At 44.9% G+C, this 16,296-nt stretch overlaps 1 protein-coding gene across 3 annotated transcripts; it reads right to left on the minus strand.

Annotated features, from left to right (window-relative positions):
• Positions 1-6,070: 6,070 nt before the first annotated feature.
• LOC542578 (2,3-bisphosphoglycerate-independent phosphoglycerate mutase) lies at positions 6,071-11,135 on the minus strand. 3 transcript variants are annotated; one of them, XM_008657218.4, is made up of 10 exons: positions 10,716-11,135; positions 10,194-10,367; positions 9,450-9,577; positions 8,759-8,909; positions 8,472-8,675; positions 7,964-8,388; positions 7,070-7,262; positions 6,904-6,999; positions 6,604-6,759; positions 6,071-6,502 (listed from the first exon to the last, which is right to left on the minus strand). In XM_008657218.4, the coding sequence occupies exons 2-10, from the start codon at positions 10,353-10,355 to the stop codon at positions 6,338-6,340; spliced, it is 1,680 nt and encodes a 559-aa protein (XP_008655440.1). In that variant the 5' UTR covers positions 10,356-10,367; positions 10,716-11,135; the 3' UTR covers positions 6,071-6,337.
• Between the last annotated feature and the right edge of the window lie 5,161 nt (positions 11,136-16,296).

Below are 16,296 nucleotides of genomic sequence, written 5' to 3' on the forward strand. Positions count from 1 at the left end.
ATTGCTAGCTCTTGTATTGAATGTTGAGGGTTGGAATGCTTGGATGAAGTGAATGGAGGTGGTTGGGGTTGTATTTATAGCCACCAACCACTTCCTAGCCGTTGCTCCTTTTTGCTGAGCGCGGACGGTCCGCCCGCCTGGTCCGGACGGTCCGCCCCTGTAGATCAACGGCTGAAAACGCAACGGTCAGCAGTAACGGCTATATCAACGGCTATATTGCATTTAATGCGTCGTCAGATGTCAGATAAAGCCAGTCGCGGACGGTCCGGTCGTGCACCCCGGACGGTCCGCGAGGCCGCTATAATTCGTTTTTCCGAACCCGTCACCTTCGGGTTTTTCGGTTTCTCACCTACCGGACGGTCCGCGCCAGAGGCCGGACGGTCCGCGCGAGGGCTCGGACGGTCCTTGCTTTTCCTCCGGACGGTCCGTAGTGCAGACTTGGATTTTTGTATTGGTTCTGTCCGAGAGTCATCCTAGTGCTGCGGACGGTCCGCCGCAAGGGCCCGGACGGTCCGCGCTTGGTCTGTTTTTCCAAAAAGCTTCTCCTGTCCGGAATAATCTACGGTATTCCGGACAGTCGATTTAGTATAGTTGTAGATGAACCTTTGGCACCTGTGGAACATATAATCTAGAGCAAACTAGTTAGTCCAATTATTTGTGTTGGGCAATTCAACCACCAAAATCATTTAGGAACTAGGTGTACGCCTAATTCCCTTTCAGTTACATCTTTCTTTTCTAGCTATGACCATCATGACTAGTCAACGTATTCAAAATGACTATTGTTCAAGCACATGTTCTTTTATTATTTTCATATGATAAATAGAAGTCATCATATATTAATTAGACTAATGCTTAAAGATGTTTGATGTTAAACAAACTCACTCCAAAATCAGACAAATGTTTTTTTTGTGGGGTATCCAACGGAAACCATAGAATATTATTTTTACAATAAAAAAGAGGGCAAAGTGTTTTTTGCTCGCAATGATGTCTTCTTAGAGAAAGAGTTTCTCTCTAAAGAAGTTAGTGGGAGAAAAATGTAACTTGAAGAAATTCGAGAAACGCCTGAAAATGTTTCAGCACCCAGTGAACTCATACAAGATTGCACAAGATGTGAGGCTTATGTCAAACGTTTGATGTCAGACAAACTCACTCAAAAATCAGACAAATGCTTTTTTGTGGGGTATCCAAGGAAACCAAAGGATATTCTTTTTACAATAAAAACGAGGGCAAAGTGTTTATTGCTCGCAATGGTGTCTTCTTAAAAAAAAGAGTTTCTCTCTAAAGGAGTTAGTGGGAGCAAAGTGCAACATAAATAAATTCGAGAAACACCTAAAAATGTTTTAGCACCCACTGAACTCGTACAAGATGTATAAGATGTTGTGCAATCTATTGATGATGTACAAGATATTGTGCAATCTATTGATGAAGCATTAGCCCCACGTAGGTCTATAAAGAAACACCATGTAACCCAAAAGTTCACACTCCTATCCATGAAGCATCGTGACATATTATTGTTGGACAATGATGAGCTTGCAACCTACAAAGAAGCAATGATGGGATCAACTCCGATAAATGGCTTGGAGCCATGGAATTTGAAATACAATCCATGTATGACAATCAAGTTTGGATCTTGATTGACCCAATAGATGGTGTGAGACTTATCGACTGCAAGTGGATTTACAAGAAAAAGACAGACATGGCTGGAAATATTCACATCTTCAAAGCACGATTGGTGGCCAAAGGATTCAAGCATCATAAGTCCATTTATGGGTTGAAGCGGTCATCTCGAAGTTGGAATATGTGTTTTGATGAAGTGATCAAAGGGTTTGGTTTCATAAAAAATCTAGAGGGGGCTACTATTTATAAGAAGATTAATGGGGGTGCAATTGTATTTTTGATCATGTATGTAGATGACATATTGTTGATTGTGAATTACATATCAATGCTTGAGGATGCTAAATCTTCATTAAGAAAGAGTTTATCAATGAAAGATTTAGGAGAGGCATCATATATTTTGGGCACAAGCCAAGATACATATAATGACAAAGTATTGAATCGATTCAATATCTAGGATTCTAAGAAAGGATTCTTGCCTATATCGTGTGGTGTTCATCTTTGTGAGAGTCAGTGTTCGATGACAATTGATGAGCAAGAAAGGAGGAAAGCAATTCCTTACGCTTCAACTATAGGATCCATCATGTATGGCATGCTATGTACATGCCCATATGCCTCTTATGTAGTAAGTGTTACCAGCAGGTATCAATCAAATTGTGGAGAAATCCATTGGGCAGCTATGAAGAACATCGTTAAGTACTTAAGAAGAACTAAGGATGTGTTCTTAGTGTTTGGTGTTGAGGAAGAGCTTGTTGTAACTGGTTACACTAATGCTAGCTTCTAGACAGACATAGATGATTATATATCGCAATCTGGTTTTGTTTTCTATCTCAATGGTGGGGTATTGAGTTGGAAGATTTCCAAACAAGATACAATAGCAGATTTGATGGTGGAAGATGAGTATATTGTGACTTCAGAAGCTGCAAAAGAGGTTGTTTGGATCAGAAATTTTGTTTGAGTTAGGTATTATTCCTAGTGTGTCTAGTCCAGTGGACCTCTATTGTGATAATAGTGGAGCCATTGCACAGGAAAATGAGCCTAGATCACACCAAAAGACCAAACTAATACCACGGTGCTATCACCTCATTCGTGAGATCATAGAACGAGGTGATGTGAAGATTTGCAAGGTGCACATGGATTCAAATGTTGCAGATCCATCGACGAAACCTCTTTCACAAGCAAAACATGAGGCACACATAATATCTATGGGTATACGATGCTTACATCACAGATTCTAGTGTGAATGTGTGAGAGACCTATGGCATGACTATATTTCTGTACTTGTCGAGTACCGTAATTAAGGGTACCCCCAACACTCCTAAACACGGCTGGTAACCACCATCAGCACAAGCTGCAGAGACTGATGGGCACAATTCAGGTCAAGGCTTTGTCTACTCAAGGGACGCGATCTCGCCTCGCCCGAGCCCAGCCTCGGGCGGGAACAGTAGTCCCAGGCGAATTCACGCCTCGCCCGAGGGCCTCCTCAAGCAACGGGCGCACCCTCGACTCGCCCGAAGCCCAGCTCGGGCAGGCTTCGTTGTGAAGCAACCTTGGCCAAATTGCCTCACCAACCGACCGTATCGCAGGCGCATTCAATGTGAGGATCGCTTGACGCCTTATCCTGACACACGTGCCTCAGTCGGCAAGGTCGAAGTGACCGCAGTCACTTCGCCCTTCCACTGACCGACCTGACAGGAAAACAGCGCCGCTCGCCCCACTCCGACTGCTGTGCCACCCGCCAGAGTGAGGCCGGCAACAGCCAAGTTCAGCCTTAGGCGCAACAGGAAGCTCCGCCTCGCCCGACCTTGGGCCTCGGCCTCAGGAGGAGGTCTCCGCCTCGCCCGACCCCAGGGCTCGGCCCCCGCCTCGGCCTCGGAAGGTGGTCTCCGCCTCGCCCGACCCCAGGGCTCGGCCTCAGCCTCGTCCTCGGAGGGTGGTCTCCGCCTCGCCTGACCCCAGGGCTCGGCCTCAACCTCGACCTCGGGAGGAATCGCGTCCTCGCCCGACCTCGGCCTCAGGAGGAGTCTCCGCCTCGCCCGACCTTGGGCTCGGACCGACCACGCCACAGGGGATACATCATTACCCTACCCCTAGCTAGCTCAGGCTACGAGGGAACAAGACCAGTTGTCCCTTTTTTCCTATGGGTTGTTTCGTGGTTCTCTTTTTGCTCTACCAGCTCTCCCTCGACGTCGAGGTCGACCCCTCCTTTTATAGACCAAGTAGGGGGTTTACAGATGGCTTCTCACCAGAAGGGAGTGTAACATAAACACAGTATCCACCCATAAAAATTGGTCGTGTGTTGATTCCCTTGCCTGTGTGGGTTCTCTGTCGTATCTCTAATATTGTCGGTGGTGGATATGATTCATGTTGGCGAGGGAAGCTCGAGTGTCATCATTAGTGATTTTGTCCTCTTCTTTTGGCGTCGCGGACTGAGACCTAGGACCTGTAGGTCATGAGTGAGACTCTGGCCCAAATCTCGTAGGTTGAGTGGGACTCTGGCCTAGAACCCATAGATCATAAGTGGACGGAGGCCTGACACTATTCACGTTGCGTCTACCAACTATCGTAATTAATACGGCATACTCGGCTCGATGCAGGGCAGAGGGGGTGTCCTGTGGACGTGGTGGAGTCGCTCGTGATGGATTGGACCCATAACATACTAACCCTGGTTCTTATCCGTCTACCCGAAGATCTCAGCCCCAGCCTGATCCAAATCAGTTTAATATATTAATATAAATTAATTTTATACACGTTACAAACATAAATAACATATTAAATAGAGGTTATACGGATGTACTAGCGTGCTTGTTTGTTTTAGGTTATTGCTAGCTTCTATCAGCCAAAAGTTGAAACAAATAACTGTTGAGCCACCTTTTAAAAAGCTAGAAAGCTAATTTATAAGAAAATAAACTAAAAGAGTGTTAGGAGGTTTTATGATTTTTGTGTGCTGAAAGGCTAAAAGATGTTACAAAAGACATTTTGACAAAAAAAAAAAGAGTTACTGTTCACAAGTACCAACTAAAAGACAAGGGCTAGAAAACCAGTTTTTGAGTCAAAATGTAAAAAACTCTTAGGAGGAATATCTTTTCATAGAAATGGACAGCCAAAAAAGTTTGACCTAGGACGAATGAAGATGAACTTATATTTGATTTAAGTAGCTAGCAATTATTTCTAGACAGTGTGAATTCACCAAAAAAAAAGATTATTCCAGCAGCTGGTGGGAACACTTAGGCCCTGTTTGGGAACACAGTTTTTCCAAACTGCAATTTTTTGGGAACACAGTTATGACATTACTACAGTTTACAATGCTTCAGTTTTCGAATACAACAGTATCTAATACATCAAGGTGTTTGAGAAAAACTTTGGTTGAGACCAATCAGCCAGAGCGGGACCAAGCTGGCGCTCTCTTTACATAGAAAAACTTTGGTTGATACCAAAGTTTCCAAAACTACAAAACAAGTGCAGTATTTACAATACTACAGTTTAGTATACAGATATTTCAGATGATGTTTCCAAACAACTCAAAGTATATAATACAACAGTATTACTCAATACTACAGTGTTGCTTTCAATAGTGCAGAAAAACTTTGTTATCAAACATCCCCTAGATGCGAATCTGATATGATTAGTCTCGATCGATAAGGCCAGGCTAAACAAGAGAGCCTTTTCCCGGGATGCTTCCTCCGGCACCGTCATCCTAGCTTGGACGTCGATATGATGTGGGGGCAGCTCCGCTGTTCGACCAAGAGCTAGGCTTCGACCACAGCGGGGCTCTCAAGTCTGAACCTGCGTCAGAGTCGTAGCTTTCGTCTAACAAGAACTCAAGTTCTGTTTGGAGTGATCGGAAGAGGATCCGTTGACATTAATTCCGACAAACTATTAGCTCCGCGAAGTGGATCGACTTAGCGAAGAACTGCTCAGTCTGCTCTTTGCACAGGTAGCTAGTTTGTGAGTGTTCCAACTCAGGAATGGCTTTATCTTGGAAGCGTGAGCGAATGAGAAAGTATCGGGCTTATCATAACAGCTGTGACCGGTTTCATGTCTTTGGCTTTGTTTATTTATAAGACTGGCGATTAACATCTAAAACTCCATCAGAGAAAAAAAAAGTTTCCGTCCTTCTGTCAACTCTCACAGAAACCTTGTTTTACGTGTGGAGTGATGGTCGGCGTTTGTGTCTCCATCAGATGGCACAGACACCACGATGTTTCTTTTTTTCTTTTTTCCATTCGTTCAGAGGTAGCCATCATAGACTGAACAAAACCTTCCGGCCTTCCGAGCCAAATCCGGATTCCCAGTAACAGCAAAGCCTGACCGGGATCAATGGCTCGTCATTCTCGGCAAGATTGGCAGCCAATATCGGTTCCCATCTTACCAGCGTAGCAAGCTCGTACATATAACCTCTAGCGATTTGAGACTGCCACAGTTTGCGGCCTCAGACTAAAAGACAGCACAGGAGGCAATCGTCAACGGTATATAAATAGAGCATCTAATGAGTTGTGCAAAGACAGTTGTTCGAACTACTGCAGCTATGATACATAGAAATGAAACAGAAGCAATAGAAACCGATAAGGATTAAAGCCAAACGAAAATGCTGTAAATGCCAAAGTCAAAAGGCATCCCTCGATGTTTTGGTGAGTTTGAGCAACGTGCTTGCAAACATAAATTATTGAATGTCCATTCTCAGAACTACATATAACCAAAATTGGACACAGGTGGCCAGTGTTTAGTTGTCAGCCACTTCAATGAGGGTTTGCTCGTAGTCAGCAGGAGCCTCAAATCCGTGGAGGTTCATCACGGTTGCGGCTACGTTGGCGAGCCCAGGGGTTTGGATGTCGTTCCGGAATTTCACTCCAGGGTGAAGGCCAGGGCCTCCAATGGCAACCGGGACCTGCAAGTTTTACAGAGGCATTAGCATCCAAGCAATCAACACGGGTATGATTTTGCTGGGAGAGAACCAAAAGACATGGGGTCAAATGGCATTGCACTCACCGGCTGAAGGGTATGCGAGGTAAGAATCTGGATACGGTCATTCTTGTCGAGCAACGGCTTGCCAGACTTGTTCCTTTTCACCATATCCTCAGCATTGCCATGATCGGCGGTAACAAGGTAAATACCACCAACTTGCTCGACAGCATCCAAAATAATCTGTTCAGAAGAACACTTGGTTAAAAAATAGGCAAAGGCCTATGAAGCGTGCTACTGTAAGAACCTTTATTGATGTATAAGCGAACTTCCAATGCAGATAATAAGACAACACACATGTCAGCGAACTTTCATTGGTGCTCTCACCTTAACAGCTTCATCAGCTGCCTTGCAAGCAACTACGGTGGCCTCAATATCACCAGTGTGACCAACCATGTCACCATTTGGCAGGTTGACACGTACCTGTAACAACGCTAGGCTAAGCAACAGGGAAACCGAAAGAGTGCTCTAATAGAAACTTCAAATTATTTACCTGGTCAAACTTTCCACTTAGGAGAGCATCCCTGGCTTTCTCAGCAATTTCAAGCGCCTTCATATTGGGTGCAACATTGAATGTAATACCACTGTCACTAGGTACTTCTACATACTCCTCCTTAGTTGCATCAAAGTATCCCGAACGGTTACCGTTCCAGAAAAATGTGACATGGCCAAATTTAACTGTCTCACTGTCACACACAAAACAATGTTGCTGCATAAGTAGAGAGAGAGAGAGAGAGAAGGGAAAATGTAGATCATGTTGCAAGCACAAGGATGATACAACAATGAATCAATCCAAAAATAACATTATGCAGCCCTAATATACAGTATTAGGGCACAAATCATGGGCAGAGCAATGCAACCAAATATCAGCCTAAGTTAGCACAATGTCAGCATACTGCACTGCAGCTAGAAGATTACCCTAGAAAAAAGAACTCTTCTCTACAGATGTCAAATATACTAGTACGGATGCAGTATAAGGTAATAGAGATAAGTCACAACAGAATTCGAAAGCATTTGGATTCCTTTTCACTAAAGAAAAATGTTCTTAAAACATTTTCCTTTAGTGAGATTGAATATTTATATGCAAAATGTAATGCCTTAAAAACACATATTTTCCTGTATTTCAATTTTCAAAATTATTTAAAATATCAATTAACTGAGTGAATCTTGAATTCCTGATGTTCTGTGAAGTGAAAAATGATATCTTTCCAGAAGGTCAGTGCTCCTCACAGGTATGTACAAGATTGTACGAAGTACACTTGATAATGTTGATTCAAAATAAATGGAGCATGCTGACTTAGATGACTCAGAAAAACTAAGTGATTTTACGATATTGAAGTAAATAAAAAAGTATCAAGAGAAAGGCTGAGAAATAGATAGTACTTGCCTGCAAGCAAAGGTGCGGATGCCATTCTTCACCAAGTACTCCCCAGATGTTCTATCTATCTCTGGTGGGGAAACAAGGTAACGGCTTGGAAGCTTCAACTCACCATCATACTGAAGCATCCCAGCATATCGGATTTTGGGGACACGAACACGGTCAAAGTTGTCAAAATCTGCATACTCTAGTGCTTTCGCAAGCATAACCATGCGATCAGCTCGGAAGTTGATAGTGACAACTGCATCACCATCTAATACAGGCCCAACAGCATTGCCACTGTCATCAACTATCACAAATGGGGGCAAGTACTGATCATTGGCTTTGGGCTGTGCTCTCAGTGTTTTCACAGCCTCAAGTGCACTTTTGAATTTGTAGGGTGCTTCTCCAAGCACTTGGGCATCCCAACCACGTTTAACCACATCCCAGTCATTCTGGAAGATATTAAACAAAATAAAACTGTAAGCCAAGGTGCCAGACAGTGAACACTGATGCTTGAACGGGAAAAAGTGTTCACCTCATAACGGTCCATCGTAACATACATCCTTCCACCACCAGATGCAATTTGTGCATCAACACCCTTCGCTCTAAGCTCCAAAAGATCATTCTCTAGGGTCTCCACGAAACCAATACTGCTTCCATCCAAAACATCACGTCCATCAGTAAGGATGTGCACACGGATTTTTTTCGCCCCTCTCTCACTGACACCTTTCAGAAGTAACTGGATAGAGCCCCAAAAAAATTATAGTAAATCTTGTGGCAGTAACTGAACCAGGCTAAATTGAAGAAAGAATATTAGCAAACCTGCAGTTGATCAAGACGGGAGTGGACACCACCATCACTCAACAACCCAATAAGGTGAAGAGTACCACTTTCAAAAGATTCTTTGATGTAGTTGAACCCATCTCCATCATAAATCTTTCCGGAGGCAAGAGCTTGATCGACAAGCTTAGCACTATAGTTAGAAAGAATGCAGCACTCAGATCAGAGAACATCTAGTATGAACTCTTAAGAACTAAAGGTATTATTTAAGACTAACATGACAGACAAAATAGCACACTAAGATAAAGTTCTTGATTGCATATGAATTCAAATGTTGAGCCAAAAACTACACTGCAGTAGTGAGAAACAAATCAGCATATGCAACGTGTCCTAGTTAACAGCATTTGCACAAAGCAATAAAATTAATAAAATCATTGACGTGTCAATGAAACTAGTAACTGATGACAATAAGAATGCACAGTTAGTCTATATTCTTGTCATGAAGCAAACTTTGTACTGTTTCAAGCTTCAAAGTTTTTGAATCTTATATGGACAAAATTATGTGTTATATTTGTTAGCAGCTGCATGCCTACATCACGTGGAGGCTTGGCCTGTATAGAAAAAATATAGCTGTGGGCATCATGTTCAAATGCAATATTGAAACCACATCAGTACATCACATTGTTACAACAGAAAACATATTTCCAAAAAACAAAATAAACATCTAACATACCCTTGGGCGAAAATTCGACCAGCACCAAGTGCATTGTGACCAACTTCACTGTTGCCCATGTCATCATCAGATGGGAGGCCCACAGCTGTTCCATGAGCCTTCACTAGTCTCCATTTCTCAGGAGCGCCCTAATATACATATTTCACTGAAGGGTAAGTAAAAGCATATAGACAGTATACCTGCAAAACAAATTATGCTGACAGAACAATCTTTCTTACAAGAGAAAGAAGCAGGGATTACGTGCAACACCTTGTTATTTTTCATTAACACCAATTATGAGACAACAGTCTAACAAGCAATCGAACGGATACACTTCCAAAGCATTAATAACCTAAGGGCGTAGCCATTTTCAGACGGTCCTACCTAGATGATTTTTTTTGTGCATAATATTTGTGCGATAGTAACTCAGCATTCACAGCTTGGCCCAGAGCCCCAATGCATAACAATGAGTATTGGAATGTAAAAGGCATTTAAACTTAATCTGTAGAACTTAACCTTAATCGAGATTATGTTAAAAAAATCTAAAAAAACCATTACATACCAGTATTAATTCAAATTAGATCCCTCGTCATATAATCGGAGCTAAGAATTAGGCTCCCGATAATAATATGGCCAGTGCATACTTAGAAACAATCAGAACTAAGATATCAAATACAAAAAAAAAAAAAACTCATCTACACAATCCCACAATGACTGCAATTGAGAGTTAAGCAGAAGAAAGGGTGTAAACGAAAGCATACACACATTCTTTAGCGAGTCCATGACAGGAGTCTGAGCGACATGGATGCAGTTGTACTGGTCGGGGTTGGCCTCGCCCCATCCGTCCAGCACGACGACAGCCACCGGTTTCCCCTTGGGGAGCTTGGGGTGGTCCGGAAGCGTCCACGAGAACCCTGAGCTCCCCATCGGCAACAAGACCTACCAAACATCACACGGCAGTCGGCAACGTGTTAGACAAGCAGCAAATCGCAGCATAACCAAAGAGATCCGCCGTCTGCGCCCGGTTCCGGAATCCGCCACACGGCGTCGCTATAGTCTACTAGATCTGATCATCTGAGCACCTAATGTAATAAAATACCCTAATCGGTTAATTCGCATGGTCGATTGAGACTGGACGACCGCCCAAAATCGGTTCAGACCGGATCTCGTGTTACAGATACGAGAACAGGAGGTGGTCGATCTGACGAACGAACGGGGGCGCAAGCAAAGCATATAGAGAAATGGAAAGACAATGCGAACGAGGGAGGGACCTGAGACTGTTCTTACCTTTCTCTTTTTGCTTCTGCTTTTGCCTTGCCTAACAAGAAGAACTCTTGGCGAGCGAGCAATGGGGCGATATAGAACAGATGGAGGTGCGAGGCCGCGGCGATATTAATAAAGGAGCGGAGACGGGGGCGCCCGGGGGTCGTGAATTACTTTACTGCATTTTAACGATTGTGTTTCGACTAAACTCAGGCGATTTATTAACAGGTGGACGGCAGGATCGGTGCTGCGAGGGACGGGAAAGGTCGCATCGCACAAAAGATGAGATGTTTTATTTTAATAGTTTATATATAAGGGAAGGAAAATACGGGCTTTGCTTCGAGTGAGGCAAGGCAACGAGGAATGTCGCCGCCGGGTTTGTGGATCCAGACGGCGGAGATCCGCTCCGCCGGTTTCATATTCTGCACCTGGTATTGGACGGTCACGATGGTGGCGGCTATTGCAGCGCCCAGGTAATCAGCGCTGCTTTTGGAACGGAACAGTAGGTCACCTCACGGTGGTCCCGCGACGGATTTGGATCTTTTCACGTCAGCTTTGGACTTTCGGCATCAGAGAGGCGGCCGCGTGCGTGAAAGCGTCAGACCCAGCCACCCGGGTCGCCGTCGGATATTGCCATATATTGGCTTGCATATAGAGTACGTGCATTCGAGCTTTTACACCGTATATACACAGGTGTGTAGACTGTAGAGTACGTGCCTAATCCTATCTCCACCGTATATATCTTATCTACTCTTCTATACTCTAAAAGTACTACTATCTTAGGAGATGTGCTGCAGCACATGTGTCTCGTCTCATCTTTTATATATCTAATACTCCCTACGTATAAGCTAGAATAATACCTCTAACAATTAATAAAATGAAGTTTGATTTCTATATATAGGTTCGTTGAGAGGCAAAATTTCTCTCTATTTATTATACATCATTTTCTCGTGTGATATGTACGTGACAGAGGCTGTTAAAATGGATTTTTTTTTTGGGTGTGGTCTCAGTTTGAACACAAGGACACACAGGGCTCACTGCCTCACGCTCACGCAGCTTGGCTCACACAGTAATACGACGGACGGTGTCTCTTTGTTGATGTGGACGACTGTGGAGTCATGCAGATGCTCGTCGCCCGGGCAGCCCTGTGTCCGTGCGCGGGGAAGCAAGTTGCTTGCTGTGGCTGTATGCGATGCCGATGGTGACGGGCCGCGGCGCGCGCGGGGCGCCGTAGGGGCTGCCGGGCTGGTCTCAGCGTAGCCAGTAGTGAACGCGATGCTAACTCGTCGCCTCGTCCGATCGTGCGCGCAGCTGCTCCTAAAACCGCCGGATGAACTCGCCCGCCCGCCTGTCCACCTGGGCGCCGTCCGTCGGTGGTCCGGCGGTGCACGCCGGCTGCTGCCGGTGGCAGCCAGGCGCATGCAGCAGCTACCGAATTTTTTGTATTTTAGCCCCTAAACCGAAGTAAATTTACGTTTAGACCTAAAAAAATTTTAAATGCAGTTTTGGACCCTTTGCTCGGCGCCATAGGCCGTGGCGCCGAGCTAACACAGCTCGGCGCCACAGCCTATGGCGCCGAGCTCTGACGTGGCCGCAACGGCTAGTTGCGTCCAGGGCTTACCTGGCTCCGACGTGGCGGCGGCGCGGCCTCGTAGCTCGGCGCCACAGATCTTGGCGCCGAGCTACGAATGCCTATAAAAACGCTCGCGCGGCTGGCCGAGAGCAGCTCATTTCATCCCATTTCCAAACTTCGTCAAAAATTGCTGGATTCAAAGATTTGAGTTGGTTCACTTCGTAGGCCAAGGTATGATTTCGAACTGATTCGTTTTGTATATTGGGTTGTTAGTTAAATAATTTGTATACACCTATTATATTATTATTTCGAATATTAGTTTGTGTAGACTTATTATAAAGCATAATAGGTACAAGTGATAATTATAATCGTTTATTAGATGAAAGACATGTACCGAGAGGCGTTGTGGCAGAAGAGAGGTCGTCCTCGGGAGTTATATCCGGGCGTATCTAGTAAGGATGCTCCTGTTCCTCCTGAACTCCCCGTGCCTAACTGTGACTGTGGCAGACTGGCTTGGGTACATCAATCACAACATCCAGACACGGCTGCTCGCTGCTACTACCTTTGTGGCACTTTGGACGTACGTAGCTTATGACTTGTCACTTAACTTTGTTCGCATTCATTTTTTTGTAGATATGTAATAGTGCATCTTTCCATTATTTTAGGGACATCAGAAGTGTTTCTTTTTCCAGTGGATCGATGGTCCTGATAAATTTGACCCTCGATATCTTCTTTTCGTTAATTGGTTGAGTGGAAAGACCAGTCATGAGCGTTTTAAGCGTTGGGTACCTCTTCCCCCGAATCCTCCACCAATGACGGATGCAGAGAAGGAGGTAGCAACAGAAAGACGGATGGACTCACCGCCTCGATGCGATTGTGGAGACCGTGCTGTCATCGACGAAGACTATGACAAGCAGTTCTGTTGTCCGAACATTGATTATGTGAGCCCATTGATACGCTAAATATATGAACTAGTTTTTATTTACAATAAATTACTAATTTTTTCTCCTGCAGCCATACGGGTGGCGTAAGTGTCGTTTCAGAGAGTGGTTGTATGGTCCTTTGTCCCATTGGCCAGAGCCAGAGGTAAAGGAAAAGAGATACATGGGGTGGGCGGCAGAAGAGGTCAAATTTGATCCAGTACTCTGCAAATGCGGTATTGAAGCTAAGTATGGATTAGTTCCTTCGGAGCTTGGTGTTGGATATTTTTGTGGACATATGGTCGATTACGATGAGGTTGGTATTTTTTTTTGCACCAGATGTAATGTTATAGCGGTACTTACTATTTTTTTGTAGGAGACGAGGAAATGCAGTTGGGAGAGTTACGACGACAAAGGAGAGGTGATGCGGACAATAGAGTCCAAGAGAATAATGGGACAGAAGATGCGTTGTGGATCTTGAAAGTCGCCTAGAGGGGGGGTGAATAGGGCGAAACTGAAATTTACAAATATAAACACAACTACAAGCCGGGTTAGCGTTAGTAATAAAGAAACGAGTCCGCGAGAGAGGGCGTAAAACAAATCCCAAGCGAATAAGCAAGTGAGACACGAAGATTTGTTTTACCGAGGTTCGGTTCTTACAAACCTACTCCCCGTTGAGGAGGCCACAAAGGCCGGGTCTCTTTCAACCCTTCCCTCTCTCAAACGATCCACGGATCGAGTGAGCTTTCTTTTCTCAATCACTTGGAACACAAAGTTCCCACAAGGACCACCACAAGTTTGGTGTCTCTTGCCTTGATTACAAGTGAGTTTGATCGCAATGAAGGAATCAAGAAAGCATGATTTGAAAAAGCCAAGCGACAAGAGCGACAAACAACACACGGATCCCTTTCTCTCTCAAGCCACTAATCACTAATGATCTCTTTTCTCAATTGTGAAACTTGGAGAGATGGAGGCTTTGAATGTGTCTTGGAATGGATTGCTAGCTCTTGTCTCAAGTAAATGGCTAGCTAGTATACTAAATACTAAACTAAATAAATACTAACTAAATGCTAAACACTAATGTAACCACTAACCCTAAACACTAAACCCTAAAATGCTAAAAGCTAAATACTAACTAACCACTAACGAACAACTAAACACTAAATAACTAGGTAATACCAACTAAATACAAAAATATTAAGTAATAATTATAAAAAATTATTACCTTGTGAGCTGGAAGGCCGGAGGGAGAGCGGAAGGCGGAGGAGAGCAGGCGGCGGCCGGAGTCGAGCGAGCTCGGCGGCGAGCTCGGCGGGAGAGGCGGGCGCCGGTCGAGCGGCGACCTCGGCGGCGAGCTCGGCGGGCTGCGGGCGGGCGGCGCGCTCGGCGGGCGGCTAGCTCGGCGGCGGCGGGCTGGCGGCGGCGAGCGGCGAACTCGGCCGTAGGAAAATGAAGCCGCGAGCGAAACAGAGAAGAAACGAAGAGGAAAGGCGTTTCGGTTAAGTTCCCTAGCTCGACGCCAAGATCTGTGGCGCCGAGCTAGGTGTGCCACGCGGGCTGCCACGTCACGAAGCTCGGCGCCATAGGCTATGGCGCCGAGCTGTGTTAGCTCGGCGCCACGGCCTATGGCGCCGAGCAAAGGGTCCAAAACTGCATTTAAAATTTTTTTAGGTCTAAACGTAATTTTACTTCGATTTAGGGGCTAAAATACAAAAAATTCGGCAGCAACTACACCTGTGGTAGGGACAGCGTCGTGGGGGCGCACAGCACCGCGCTCGGCGTCGGAGTCACCGCTGCTGTCGTCATCGTTGATCATCTCAAACCCGTGCCACATGGGCCGCGCAGGTCATAGATTGTAGACTTGTAGTACTGCAGGTATGGCTGCAGCTGGTATTGAGCATCTCGCGCTTGCAGCTAGTCGGCGCCGAGGAGGCCGGCGAGCCCCCGGGTATCTGAAAAATGATTCCAAAATCCAGTCTCAGGTCCGTGAGTCGTGACCGGTCGGCAGAATTTTTTTCCCAGTCGCTCGGCCGCCAACCGTGCGACGGTCAATCTCGACGGGCTGGCACAGGAGTTCCGAAGACCGGGGCTGCATAAACGTTCATGTTGGGCTCGTCTCTGGGGTGACGCATACGAGACGGTGGGGGCGGAGACAGGCCACCATGCTGTTGGTCAGCGAGCGGTGGGGCCGTGGTCGTTTATTCTCGACGCTTCCAGCTAGGAAGACTTTCTGTTAAAAAAAAAGAATCAAAGTGAGCTGCGTATACTCCTGCAATTCTCTAAGCTTTTGGGCCTTCGGCTTCGGCCTGGCTTGTTAAGGCTTTCTGGGCATACATGATTACTTGGGCTTCTCTGGAACTGGAAGAGCAGTTTGTTGGGCCCACTGTCGAGGTGTTCTGAAATGCAATAACCCCCGACAACCCGTATCCGCTACTAAACCCGCATACAAGTGTTAGAACTTACAAGAGTGTCTTAGATTTTTTTATCTGACTTCAGCGAATATTTTTAAAATTAGATGTCATTACAGTTTTAATACTGCATCCGTTCCAGAATAGTATTCGTTTTAGCTCTTGGTTTTTACGTCTATATTAAAATGCACCATATATGAATCTATTAATTACTTAAAACGAGCTTTAACTTGGGATGGAGAGAACAATGTCCTTATCGATAACGAAGCCACGCAATGTTTCCGTTAATTACGAGAAATTTTACCAATCCAGAATTCCAGACTTTGAATATTAATTGTTGGTAGGGGTTAAGTTTATGAGCGTATGCCTATAGAGATGAATATGTGTGCATCGTAAGCCGCATCTCCCCTAGAGAAAGTATAATAGATCTCTATTCATCAGGTTGTAAGACAGTTTATATCATAAAAAATCTCCCGTGAAGGAAATACAGTTTATATCATAAAAAAATCTACCTGGTGCAAGCAGCAAGCTTAGCTACTACGACCACCAAACAAAAGGATACTGCATGGGACAAGATCTAACCTGGCTTATTTCGTAGCCCAAGCTTGGGGTGGAGACGTGAACCAAATAGACCCCATATATCATGCCCTAGTGCCCTAGATATATAGTCTATCCAAATCTATGTAAATCTGACGAACACTTTG

This window comes from Zea mays, chromosome 8 (assembly GCF_902167145.1).
Source record: "Zea mays cultivar B73 chromosome 8, Zm-B73-REFERENCE-NAM-5.0, whole genome shotgun sequence".
Taxonomy (NCBI): Eukaryota; Viridiplantae; Streptophyta; class Magnoliopsida; order Poales; family Poaceae; genus Zea; species Zea mays.

Excerpts from the sequence above, each read along its gene's own strand:
- LOC542578 (XM_008657218.4), bottom strand. The coding sequence starts at position 10,355 with ATGGGGAGCTCAGGGTTCTCGTGGACGCTTCCGGACCACCCCAAGCTC. Across the intron at positions 6,760-6,903 it reads CAGCTGATGAAGCTGTTAAG|ATTATTTTGGATGCTGTCGA; the intron begins GTGAGAGCACCA and ends TCTTCTGAACAG. Across the intron at positions 6,503-6,603 it reads CCTCGCATACCCTTCAGCCG|GTCCCGGTTGCCATTGGAGG; the intron begins GTGAGTGCAATG and ends TAAAACTTGCAG.